General features: G+C 39.5%; 1 protein-coding gene across 6 annotated transcripts in view; it reads left to right on the top strand.

Annotated features, from left to right (window-relative positions):
• The window catches only part of pou2f2a (POU class 2 homeobox 2a), a 40,345-nt gene extending 29,819 nt beyond the window's left edge, over positions 1–10,526 (top strand). For 2 of the 6 annotated variants that reach the window (XM_027148112.2, XM_027148110.2), the window contains exons 2-17: positions 1,055–1,123; positions 1,364–1,398; positions 1,514–1,573; positions 2,791–2,901; positions 3,446–3,709; positions 3,943–4,048; positions 4,226–4,317; positions 4,434–4,574; positions 5,248–5,389; positions 5,671–5,819; positions 6,119–6,310; positions 7,206–7,254; positions 7,348–7,483; positions 8,233–8,295; positions 8,772–8,845; positions 9,062–10,526. In XM_027148112.2, the coding sequence (XP_027003913.1) occupies positions 1,055–1,123; positions 1,364–1,398; positions 1,514–1,573; positions 2,791–2,901; positions 3,446–3,709; positions 3,943–4,048; positions 4,226–4,317; positions 4,434–4,574; positions 5,248–5,389; positions 5,671–5,819; positions 6,119–6,310; positions 7,206–7,254; positions 7,348–7,483; positions 8,233–8,295; positions 8,772–8,845; positions 9,062–9,363 (1,985 nt within the window). In that variant the 3' untranslated portion in view covers positions 9,364–10,526. The remainder of the gene's footprint in view (positions 1–1,054; positions 1,124–1,363; positions 1,399–1,513; positions 1,574–2,790; positions 2,902–3,445; positions 3,710–3,942; positions 4,049–4,225; positions 4,318–4,433; positions 4,575–5,247; positions 5,390–5,670; positions 5,820–6,118; positions 6,311–7,205; positions 7,255–7,347; positions 7,484–8,232; positions 8,296–8,771; positions 8,846–9,061) is intronic. The other 4 variants (XM_027148113.2, XM_027148114.2, XM_027148115.2 and 1 more) reach the window with 4 other exon arrangements.
• The last annotated feature ends 2,195 nt before the right edge of the window (positions 10,527–12,721 follow it).

Raw genomic sequence — 12,721 nt, 5'->3', positions numbered from 1 at the left:
ACTTATAATAGAACACAGAGTTCCACGTACTGTTAGATCCGCTCGTTTTTTTTACACTCATATTTCTAATATTGTGTTACGTACAGTATATTTTGTTATGTTAAAAATAAAATAGTGCTCCATTTCATCCGATAATTTCATCCGATCTCTTCTAGCTACATATATAGATATAGTGATGTAATTATAATCAGTTACAGAATTCTCTACACACTTTATTTTACGTCTTTATATTTATGGATTATTTGCCAAGTAGTTTCCGCATATAAACAAACAAACAAACAAACAAACAAACAAACAAACAAATAAATAAATCTTCTAATTCTTACTAAAACAACCCAATATCTAAAGCATGACAATAAGTATTTCTTCCATTGTTGTTGTCCTTTAATAAAAAGATGACACTGTGTTAAATCACATTTTAGAACGTAAACACACACATCAAAAATGTTCATATTAAATAATATTTGTGGTTTAATAACATAAACAATCGATCATTATGGTAGACGTCCTCTGTATAGGTACATGTCACGTCTCTGTTTGTGTTTTATTGCATGACTTTTTTTAGATCAGAGTGGAAATGCTGTGTAAACGAAATGCCATGGTACAGAATCTGATTTTCTTGATGTCTCAGTACGAGCACAAACTTGAGTTGCCCTCTTCAGTTGATGTGTTTCATAAGTGTGTGTGAAATGCAGTTGTGTTTTCCCATATCTCCTCATACATTGCCCCTTTTCACTCTTATGAGAACTGTGTGTAATTTTGAGTCAGCTCTATGAGATGAGCTCTGGTTTCTTGAGTGTTGTAACCTGGAAACTGGGGATCCATTCTCTAGCTTTGCTTTGCCTCAAGACACTTAAATGTTTTCAAATTACCCCTTTTACAGTGACAATGAAAGTTTTTTTTGTTGCTTTTATACTCTTTCTGTCATTGCTCAATTCACCTCTATCCCTCTGAACAGAGAGTCGTTTTTAATCTACCCATAATGCCCCGGTGCTTTTTCTCAACTTATTCAACTTTTATCATCTAATTTCGCTCTTTGATCTTTTTTCTGTAGATATCAGAATGTCGAAGTCAATAGAGGTTGAAAATCCAGAGGCAGACTCTCCGATGGAGAATACAGGAGGTGTGTTTGTGTGTGTGTTTTGTGTGTGTGTGTGTGTGTGTGTGTGTGTGTGTGTGTGTGTGTGTGTGTGTGTGTGTGTGTGTGTGTGTGTGTGTGTGTGTGTGTGATTGAGTGTGTGTGTGTGTGTGAGAGAGAGAGAGAGAGAGAGAGAGAGAGAGAGAGAGAGAGAGAGAGAGAGAGAAATGTATGTTTGTATGTATATTTCATGTCTTTCTCCCTTTACATGTGTATCCATGTTAGATTCAGAAAGGAACGGTTCTGACTCTAGTAACCAGGTAGGCCTTTATTTTTAAAGCAACAGCTATTCTAAAGTCATGTTTGTTTGTTTTTTTAAATATCATTTTGATGATCGTACTATTTCCATTTGCCTAATGTTTTTTCTTCCAATAGATTCTACAAATGAAAATAAACCCCTTCTCACTTTCTCCAACACTAAGTGCCAGCAACAAGGTAAATGACTCACTCACACGTGTGTGTGTGTGTGTGAGTATGTGTTTGTGTGTGTGTCAGTGTGTGTGATTTTTCGAGTTCATGTGTGCGTACCTCAGGCTGATTTGCATATTGATTCACCAATACGTAGAATCATATGCCAGTCATACATTGGGCATTAGCTAAAATCTTATAGAAACCCCAGAGAACTAAAAAAAGGCAAATAGAAAAGCGACTCAGGGCATCGAGAAGGATGTAAACCTTAAATCAGGGTACCAATGGCTACACATTACACTGGAATTTTGGGTCAAGACAACTAATCACACATCATGTAAAGGGTACCATGATCAGTGGTAAAACAAGAAGAATTTTATTGGCTGTGTGTATGGTGTGCTACACACACTGCTTAAATAATGGTGTTTGAAACAATAAATTAGGTGTAAGATTGCAGTGTTGGTTGATGTGGACAAAACAGCTGTATCGCTGTATCGTTGGTGTGTTAATTGATTGCTAAGTGAACAGTAAGGTAAAAATGGGTTAATAAATCGCTTATCAACCTCTAATAGGTCAAATCCGATTCAAATCTCCTCCTTTCGTTCAATTAACAATTCTACACTATATTTTATTTCTATTTTCGATTTTATTGGCCATATTTTCTGTCTTCTTTTCTGTGCTTTTGTAAATCTTTGTTCTAGAACAGCATTTATATCAACTAATTGCTTGTGTCTATGAGATCAAACCATTCTGGATTTAATTCATTTTTTTATTTGTATCGATAATTATATTAAGGCCCCATGTGGAATTACACAACATGGATCCATCCAACATAATTAGCATCCTCAGTGAACAGGATTCCTCTTTAAAATCTTTGAAATCTCAATACCTGCACATCCACATACTACAGTATTTCTATAGCAAGGACTTGTGACCCTTTGAAATGAATGAACAGCTAAACCTCAGTGAACTACCATGTTTGAACCACACGAGGTGTCTTTGTGCAATAATCGCATACGCTCGGGTGTGAGATGCGTTCAGGCTTAGAACTGCAAGCAAGCAGTTGTATATTAGTTGAACCTGGTTGTATTGATTGGCCTTGCAAGTTTCTATTGATAACATTACACCACTGCAGAGCTCCTATTCAAGCATGCATAATAGTTAAAGCCCACTGATGGTTGCTTCAGGTGTATATAAGAGAATTTGCTTTAGATGGCGTATGTGTGTTTCAATTTCTTTCTCAGGCCAAGGTGGAGGAGTGTGGAGAGATGTCTCCAGCTTCGGTTCAGGCCACACCTACTCAAACACCCCTCCAACACACACAGCTGATGCTGACAGGAAGCCAGCTGGCAGGAGTAAGACACGCACACACACACACACACACACACACACACACACACACACACACACACACACACACACACACACACAGACATCCTTCGCTCTCTGGTTGCAATATCTGTTTATTTCATGCTAAGCTATGTACCGCCATCATGCTTCCTCACCCAGAGTTGTGTTTAAATGTTGTATGAGTATGTTGTAAGAAGACCAAATAGAACACTAATATACTATTAATCAATTATATTTACAGAACAATTTTAGCATTCTTTACTGATAAAGATACATATTTCGATATTTAGGGAAAGCGTATAGTATAGTAATGAAATCCTTCTGTATACAAAAGGTACTTTTCTTTTCTTTCTTTCTTTTATTATGGTCGCCAGACATTCAGTGCTTGCTATACACAGCTGGTGGATTTGAGTCAGCTTTTGTTTTCTTGTGCTTCTTGCACTGCCGTTTTTTTTTTCCCTTACCAAAGGATTTCTCCTTTTTTCTTCCTTTGCACTCTCTCTTCCTCTGTTCCTGACTTCCTCCTTACCCTTTACCGTCTCGCTCCAGCTGACTGCTCTCTTGCCCGCTCAGCAGCAGTTGCTCCTCCAGCAAGCGCAGCTCCTGGCTGCAGCCGTGCAGCAGTCACAGGCAGCTCATGCAGCCAATCAGCAGCAAACGCAGCAGCAGCAGCAGCGGCAACAGGCCAATCAGCAGGCAGCTTTGCCCCAGCTGCAGGGCCAGTCCAAGAGTACTCAGGAGCAAAATGCTGCTCCTGTCCTGCCCCCTCCTCACCAGCTTACCCTATCTCAACCAATCCAGCTCACTGCCCAGGTACACAAAGTCACCCTGTTCTTCTCAGACCCAGACATCACAAACCCATGCTTTCTTATCTGTCTCCTTCCCTGCATCTGACACGCCACTAATAAATAATATATAAATAACTTTGTGCACAGCTTTAGTCTTGACAGCACAGCTTTGATAACAGCATTATCAAGAGTCAAAGTCTAGACTCTCTTCAGATCCGGTATTTAGTTGAATTAACCTGTTGTCCATATCTTATTCAGGACATCCAGCAACTGTTGCAGCTGCAGCAGTTGGTCCTCGTCCCAGGGCATCCTTTGCCCTCGCCTGCACAGTTCCTTTTGCCACAGGCACAGCAGGGGCAGCAAGGTGAGATCTTCACCTCACACTGCACTGGATATATATGTCTTACTGACATATACCAAATTTCTTGAGCATATTAGGAACAAACATTTCAAAACAGTTTTCTCTCTCTCTCTCTCTCTCTCTCTCTCTCTCTCTCTCTCTCTCTCTCTCTCTCTCTCTCTCTCTCTCTCTCTCTCTCAGGGCTGCTACAGACACCAAATTTGATTCCACTACCTCAGCAAAGCCAGGGGGGTCTCCTGACTGCTACTTCTGCACTTGGTCTTCAAGCACAGGTAAAACAGGATTTTTAGGCCTATTCGCAGTCACTCAGCATGAAACTAACATGTATGTTCAAGGCTCAGAGATGTGCTTGTTGAGCTAATTGTATGAGCTAAATGTAAATCTCTAGCAAAGAGAAAAGGTCATGGAAAGCAGTGTCGGTACGGTGACCCCTGTGACCTCTCATGCCGAGGAGCCAAGTGACCTGGAAGAACTCGAACAGTTTGCCCGCACCTTTAAACAGAGAAGAATCAAACTTGGATTCACACAGGTACAAAAAACGCACAAACGCACAAACACACAACATATTGACATACAAATAATTGCGATGTATGACATCCAGAGCAAACACTACCATATTTTATTTATGTATAGCACTTTGACCGTACATGAAATACTAAAAAATAAAATTCCTTCTGGTGAACAGGGTAGGAAGATAGAATGATAATGTACTGCAGCTATCTGGACACTAGATGGCAGTAGAAAATAATATTGAGCAGCAACGACTTCAACTCATTGACTCAAATCATTTTATTCCTTTCACAAAAAAGATTCATTCAGATTGATTCACTGATTCGTTCAGTGACCCTGTTATTTTGTAGTTGTTGCTGTTGTTTTGTTGTTCTAAATTGTGCATGGGTACAAATTTACTCACCGTAACGCAGTCAGATGTGTTCCATAGGTGGAAAAATAATGAGTCAGTACATACACGTGAATGAAAACAATTTGTGCACTTCAGAGACTCGTTCAAAAACACTGATTCATCGTATGAGCAGAATAAAGTATCCTGTGTATACAGAGCTTTCATTTCAGGATTAACATATGCCTTTACAATCTTGATTGTGTATTGTAATGACTCTCTCTCTCTCTCTCTCTCTCTCTCTCTCTCTCTCTCTCTCTCTATCTCTCTCTATCTCTCTCTATCTCTATCTCTCTCTCTGTAGGGTGATGTGGGATTGGCTATGGGCAAGCTGTATGGAAACGACTTTAGTCAGACAACCATCTCTCGCTTTGAGGCTCTCAATCTCAGCTTTAAGAACATGTGCAAACTCAAACCTCTCCTGGAGAAATGGCTCACTGATGCCGGTAACAAAACTGTCACATCTTAAACACATTCTAACGAACAAAACAGTAGACATTTCTCTGGAGTTCATTTCAGTAATTTATTGTGAGTGTAAAGTGTTTATTTTATAACAGGATTAAAGTATAAGGTATAAATGAACTACACTGATTTATTCAGTAACTACAGTAGAAATAATAATAGAGTTGCATGCGTGAGAAGGTCCTGGAGTTTAAGAGGTTGTGTATTAATAAATTTAAGTATCCGCTTTGATAATTATTGATCGTGTGATTGCTAATTTGTGCAGAAACCATGTCGATGGACAGTACCTTGCCAAGTCCCAGTTCTTTGTCCTCACCATCTATGGGCTTTGAGGGCCTGCCTATTCGCCGCCGCAAGAAACGCACCAGCATCGAGACCAACGTGCGTGTGGCTTTGGAGCGCAGCTTCAGCACGGTGAGAACATATGAGTAAATCCACATCCACTTATAGATTGTGTCACATGCTACAAAAGTGAGCACACCCAGTTCTCAGAGTCTCACTGCTTTCACAATCTGATGATCCCTTTTAGTCTTTAGCAGTTTATGAAAACAACTAATTGTGTAATCGTGCCTTTTTTATAATATTGTTGTTAATTCCAGCATATGATATGTGTGTGACTGACATTGTCCTGTCACTGAAAGTCACTAAAGCATGTTGGGAATGTGTAGCTACGTCCTAATAAAACTGTTATGTGTCACTATCTCTGCGCTCAGAACCAGAAGCCTACCTCAGAGGAGATTCTACTAATCGCTGAGCAGCTCAACATGGAGAAGGAGGTGATCCGTGTCTGGTTCTGCAACCGTCGGCAGAAAGAGAAACGTATTAACCCCTCCAGCGCCACCCCTCCCCTGCCCAGCCAACCCCAGCCTGCCACACACAAACCCCCCTGCTACAGCCCACACATGGTACGGCCCGGCCTGGTCCTCACACCCACAAGCTCACCCCTAATGCACAAGGCCCTGTGATTGTTTCTCCTGCATGCGCACACTTTACCAGCCTTCTTTTGACTAGACGTTCTCTCATAAAATCCTGAACATGGCCTAATCCATTTTTCATCGCTTGCCTTTACTAGATCTTAGTTTGCAGAGAACAATACCCTAGCAATAACCATCACGTTTTGCAGCTAATATCTCTGGCATGATGTGTTCAGTGCTTATATGTACTCAGAAGGCACATACTGTACTAACAGCTACTAATAGCATAGGGACCTTATAGTCTGCTATCATTGAAACACTTAATTGGGATTTGTAATCAGTGTCATTTTCAGCTAGTGGTAATAAACAGATGTGTCCTATGTGACTTTGTGAGCCAATTAGCCTTTTTTTAATGAATAACTTACTTTTGAGATTCATATATAACAAAATAAACAGAATATATATATATATATACACGTGTATATATACGTATATATACACGTGTATATATATATATATATATATATATATATATATATATATATATATATATATATATATATATATATATATATATATATTTGTATTCTAATGCAGTTAACATTACCTATACATTGCCATCAGTTTAAAGGTATAATAATGACAATGCCAAATAAGGCCAATATTGAAAGACTAGCAAATAAATCCTGACACAATGAGCTGCAATATCTCTAACGATAAGGTACACATACCTAATGAAGTGGTATAGACCATGTACCTAAAGAGGAAGTCCAGATCAGTAAAGTAAAGTTATAGAGATGACACACTAGTGATATATTTCCTGTCTCCTTTTTCCTCTCTCTCTCTTTTTTCTTTCTCTCTCTCCTTCTTTTCTGTTTGTCCACAGATCCACAGTCAGGGACCATCTCAACCCGTTACCAGTCTCAGCACAGCAGGTAGGAGACACTAGTCTGTTTGAATCTGTTAGATAATATTTCAGTTATTACTGTAGTGTGTTAAAAGAATTTTTTGTGTTCGTCACTTGACAGCAACCACCATGCCCTCAGTTTGTCCTTTGACCCCTACTGGTCCCTCCTCAAGCTCCACCCCTTCACCTGTTACCCCGTCTCCTCGCAGCGACGCCAGCCCTGTTCCTGCCACTCACACATTAAACCTGAGCACAGGGTGAGATATATAAACATACACGTACTAACACACAACTGGTCTGTCAGCTGTGTGCATTAATGTGTGCATATGACAGAAAACCGGTTAACCACTTAAAAGTACGAGAACGTTTTTGTGTACATCACAATATTAACTGCAGCTTCTTCCTGTCAATTTATAATTTGTAAATAAATAAATAAACAAACAAATAAATAAATAAAACAAGGTAGGTAAACAAAACTTTAATACAATTATATCTTGATATCGCAGAACATTTTATTGCACATAATTTATGACTCTATCAGAATGATAGATTTTTTTTTCCTCTTAATTTACACAATAATTCCTAACAACTAATCAGCTCTATCTATATAAAAAAAAAGAAAAACAGCTAACACAGCTAAATGTTTTATAGATAGATAGATAGATAGATAGATAGATAGATAGATAGATAGATAGATAGATAGATAGATAGATAGACAGATAGATAGATAGATAGATAGATAGATAGATAGATAGATAGATAGATAGATAGATAGATAGATAGATAGATAGATAGATAGATAGATAGATAGATAGATAGATAGATAGATAGACAGATAGATAGATAGATAGATGCAATCTAATATTTAGTCTCTTGATCACACACAAACACACGCACATACACACGCACACACACACAAAAACTTGAACATTGTATCATGGTGCAGGTCAGTAATGATAGTTAATGTCTGTGTGTATGTGTGTGTATATGGTTTTCCTGTCCACAGTTCGTGGCGTAACAAGAACGGTGACGTGTCTAACTACATCACCGATTTTGCTGCAAATCTGAGGTGAATACAATAAAAAAAATGAAAGAAAGAAAATAAAATAAACTGTGCACGCAGACACATGTAAACACACACACACACACACACACAGAGAAAAACACACGTTACACTTAAACATTCAAGAGTCTCAAGTACAAACACATAACCGCTTTATTTATCACACCTTGTTTATAGAAACGTATTAGAAACATGATTTCCTTCTCGACATCTTTTAATCCACAAATCTAAATCAGTTTGTAACTCATTTTTCCTAATTTGCAATTTTTCCATTTAACAGCCCTTGTTTTTCAGTGCGAGCCATCTCCTATGCTTCTTGAAGTTTTACTATATTATTCCTTTCCTGTTCTTCTTTCCCCCTTCTGTTTGTCTTTGTGTGTGTGTGTGTGTGTGTGTGTGTGTGTGTGTGTGTGTGTGTGTGTGTGTGTGTGTGTGTGTGTGTGTATATACGCACGCTTGCTTATTTGTGCGCTACAACTCAGGAATACAGTGATTGGAGTTAATACAGGAATGAACCAAGCCCTGCGTGGCAGCAACCCAATCGCCACAATTCAAGGTTTGTGGAAAAGCAGGCTTGTTGAAATCATCTCTTGTCACTGTGCGGTGCTGTGACGTGCTTTTGCTTACTGTGCGATATGCGTTCACTACTGTGGTGTTTCGGCACTCTTCTTTAAATTCTCATTCTTCTCATGCTTGATTGTAAGGAAAGATTGGAAAGATTGGAACTATTTCAATATTTATATCTGACTCATCTGTCTGTCACTTTTCTCAGCTCTGGCAGCCAGTGGTGGCCAAACCACCATTTCCAGTCTTGAAGGTGGCAGTAAGGTGCTGATTGGTGGTTCTGGAGGACAAAGGTCAGGACTCCCTTCTTCCCTCTTTCTTAACCACCCATCACTGCTACCCATGGCAGCGGGCACAGCTCTGGGATTCGGCAGCTCGATCCTATCCAAATCCGGCAGGCCTCTATTCCCGGGTGGCCTGAGTCCCTCCCCATGCTCAAGCCCTGACTCTTCCTGCTCTTCCAGCGACTTGCTACACAGCCCACACGATCTGGGGAGCGGCCAAGATTGAGTGACACTTCCAGGAAACCAATCACAGGACCAGGAGGAGGAACTGAAACCTCCCATCACAACCAAAGCATCTCTGTCTCTCTTACGTCCTTCGTCTTTTTGTCTTTCATTCTTTCTCTCTTGTTTTCTCCCACTCTCCTGATGCCAAAAATACACAAAGTGGAAGAGGGGAGAGATGAAGAGACAGAGGTGAAGACGAGACGGAGCGAAGAGGAGAGATTTACATGTAAACCAAAAATTCACCTGGAGATCTAGTGGTCGAATGAGCGCAGCCACTTCTCCACCGTTGTTGTTTTTCTCTCTCTCTCTCTATGTTTCTCTGGAGAGTGTAAAGGAATAAACGAAAGGACAATAGACATTGGTTTAAGAACTGCAGGAACAAGAGGAAAGAGCTGATTATTAATGATCCTTGAGCCAAAAATAGCAAAACTAAAAAAAAAACTTTTATTTGTTGCAGAATGGCAGTCAGACTTCAGCTCTGACCAGTCTGGAGAACTTTAAACCAAAAAAAAAAAAATATGATAGAGGTGAACTTTAAAAGACTCACAGTGACAAAAAGACAACCATACCAAAAACCCATATACCAAAAAAATAACCGAAACCAAAAATACGGAAGGAAAAGCTTTATCCTGTGGACCTGTAAATAGTCCAGCATCCAGCACCAGACCCACACCAACGATCCAGCAACCTCCCACTCCATCATTTCATCTGACATTCTCTCATTCTGTCTGTCTATGTGTCAGTACTTCTTTTTAAATCGTCATTGTTTCTTAATTAGCGAAGAGGTAAATATCTAAAGTATTAGCTATGTATTGCTGTGCAACAGTGAATGAGCAAAGCTCAGAAGTGTCAGTGTCTAGATATGTACAAATCTCTCCCACTTTCTACCTCTTTATCAGGTTTTCTGTCTAGCTTTAGTTCCAATTGATCCAGATATCCATACATGAGAAGGTTTTTGTGTTTGTTTTGTTTTGTTGTTTAACCATCATCACTGTCATGTCATCATTTCTGCTTCATGTCTGTCACACGTGTTGGAGAATGTCATAAAAAATTCAGATGAATTTAATACAAGGTCTGCTGGTGTACCTGCATGTTTTACGTCACTGTGTCTTACATTCATGTTCATTCTGTCTTATCTCCATTAAAAACACTTTGAATCCATTAGCCCCATTTTTCATCTCCTTCATACTTGCTCCTTGTTGGATACCAAAGTGACTCGTCATGGGTCTCTCACTGCGATGCAGACGGTGAACGGAAACCCTCTTCCCTCAGATGTGCTCCCACCTCCCACATACACACACACACACACACACACACATACACACAAACACACACACATACATTTACACACACACACACACACACACACACACACACACACACACACACACACACACACACACACACACATTTACACTGAATGGACATCAAAGAGCTGGTGGAACTTTTGAGGAACGGGCGTTTCCATTATCCCTGACACTTCATGTATGAAGTAAAAAAAAAAAAAAAACACTTTTCAGCCAACCATAATTCCAGAGATTCACAGAAGCAAACCAAAAAAAAGTTTCCAAGCCAAAAAATGGAAGGAGTTGAGGAAGAGGAGACAAGAAAAAATGAGAAGATCTCTTTTTATCCCTCCATCCATCTGTGCGAGAAAGTCAGGGATAATGTCAGGGGTAGATAATTACAACATGGATGGATGGATGGATGGATGGATGGATGGATGAATGGATGGAAAAATGGATTCATGGATGAGTACAGATTGTTCCACACTTTTCTTCCTCCTGTCACTCGAACCCTTCCTGGTCCTTGGGACGGGAGCTTTGATGACCTCACTGAAGTTAAAGAGATGTGGCTGGTTTCTTTTGGGTTGGGGAAGGATGTTCTTTTTTATTCCTTTGGCTATTTTATTTTTTTCTGTCTGTCTGGTTTGTGGGAATTTTTCTCTTCTATGTGTGTAGCTGCTGTTCCTTTGGTTTTTGCGGGCTATGATTTTATTTTAGAGGGGAATGGTGGGAGGGTTTGGGGGGAACCTGTTGAATTATTATAGCATTGTTCTTTTTTATGTCCCTTCCTTTTTCCTAGTCGCGCTAGAGACTCCATCAGGTGGTTGGAGAAATACTGTGAACATTCATCTAAACAGATCTAGGATAAAGGTGAACACAAATACACACAGACACCCAACTACATAACAAGCCAAAGCTTTAACTCTTAAATCAGATATCAAATACGCGTGTATACACCAAAAGATCAGCACCACGCAGTGCTATAAGAATGCAGTCGTGGAGGTGATCAGAGCTTCTAAAAGGGGATCGATTAACCCTGTTGCCCCACATGACCGTTTAGATGGAATGGATCACTTAGTGCTTCTATAGATTTTGTAGTAAATGATCTATGTTACAATGCTTACTTACTGATGTATAGAAAAAGGTTAAAAAAAAATGTTGCAGACTTGATTTTAGACCAAAATATTTCTGTTTATCTTCTTGACTTTCTTTCCTTTTCCACCTCACACCTCTTTTGTGATTGTTCTGATTATCTATGAATTTTAATTTATTTTTATGTATGTATTTATGTATGTAGGTATTTATTTATTTATTTGTTTGTTTGTTTATCCCAAATGCATTTTTATTGCTATGTTTGAGGCATCAGATTGTGTCAAAATGTAATTCTACTTCGCCAAGGCAACCTTTTCAAAACCAAATCCATAAAAGAATGCAACCATTGGTCCTTATCGACTAATGACCAACGCAGGGACGGTAGCTCGTCCCCTATAACCCTCCGCTCCTCCTTTATGGGCGGAGTCTGTGTAGGGATAACCTATCAGGGTGAAGAGCAGCACTGTGCTAAACGCTGACACAACGTGATTTTAGCACAACGTCACAGTGACCTTATTACAAGCTCGGTTTAGATAGTAGAGTCATGATACGGGAACTTCTAGTCTTATAGCATTGAATAATCCCTGTGTATACGCATTATATCTACTGTATAAGAATGTGAAGTTTTTTTTGTCTAGATCTTATGTAGCCAACTACAGGAAATCAGCACGAGTGCTCATCTGAAATGTTAGAACTTTGTTAGATCAGATTTTTTATATTGCTGTGAATCTTTGTGCTTATTGAGAGTCTCACCACGTAATCGTTTGTTGACTGCATTGCTGTGATGATGATGATGATGATTGACAACGTTGAACGCAGTGCTGCTCAGAGCCTTGAGCCGAAAGCTTTAAACAGCTACAAAACCAAAAAAAAATACTGGAAGAGAGGAAAGATGGAGGGAATTGGATAAAAGAGGAAAAAAGTGCAAAGAGGGGTTCTGTGCAGACACGGTCAGGGCCGTGGAAGACTAGGAAAGAAATG

The sequence above is a fragment of the Tachysurus fulvidraco genome, chromosome 3 (genome assembly GCF_022655615.1).
Source record: "Tachysurus fulvidraco isolate hzauxx_2018 chromosome 3, HZAU_PFXX_2.0, whole genome shotgun sequence".
Taxonomy (NCBI): Eukaryota; Metazoa; Chordata; class Actinopteri; order Siluriformes; family Bagridae; genus Tachysurus; species Tachysurus fulvidraco.
The sequence above is the reverse complement of the archived record's forward strand: the minus strand, read 5'-3'. Positions and strand labels throughout refer to the sequence as shown.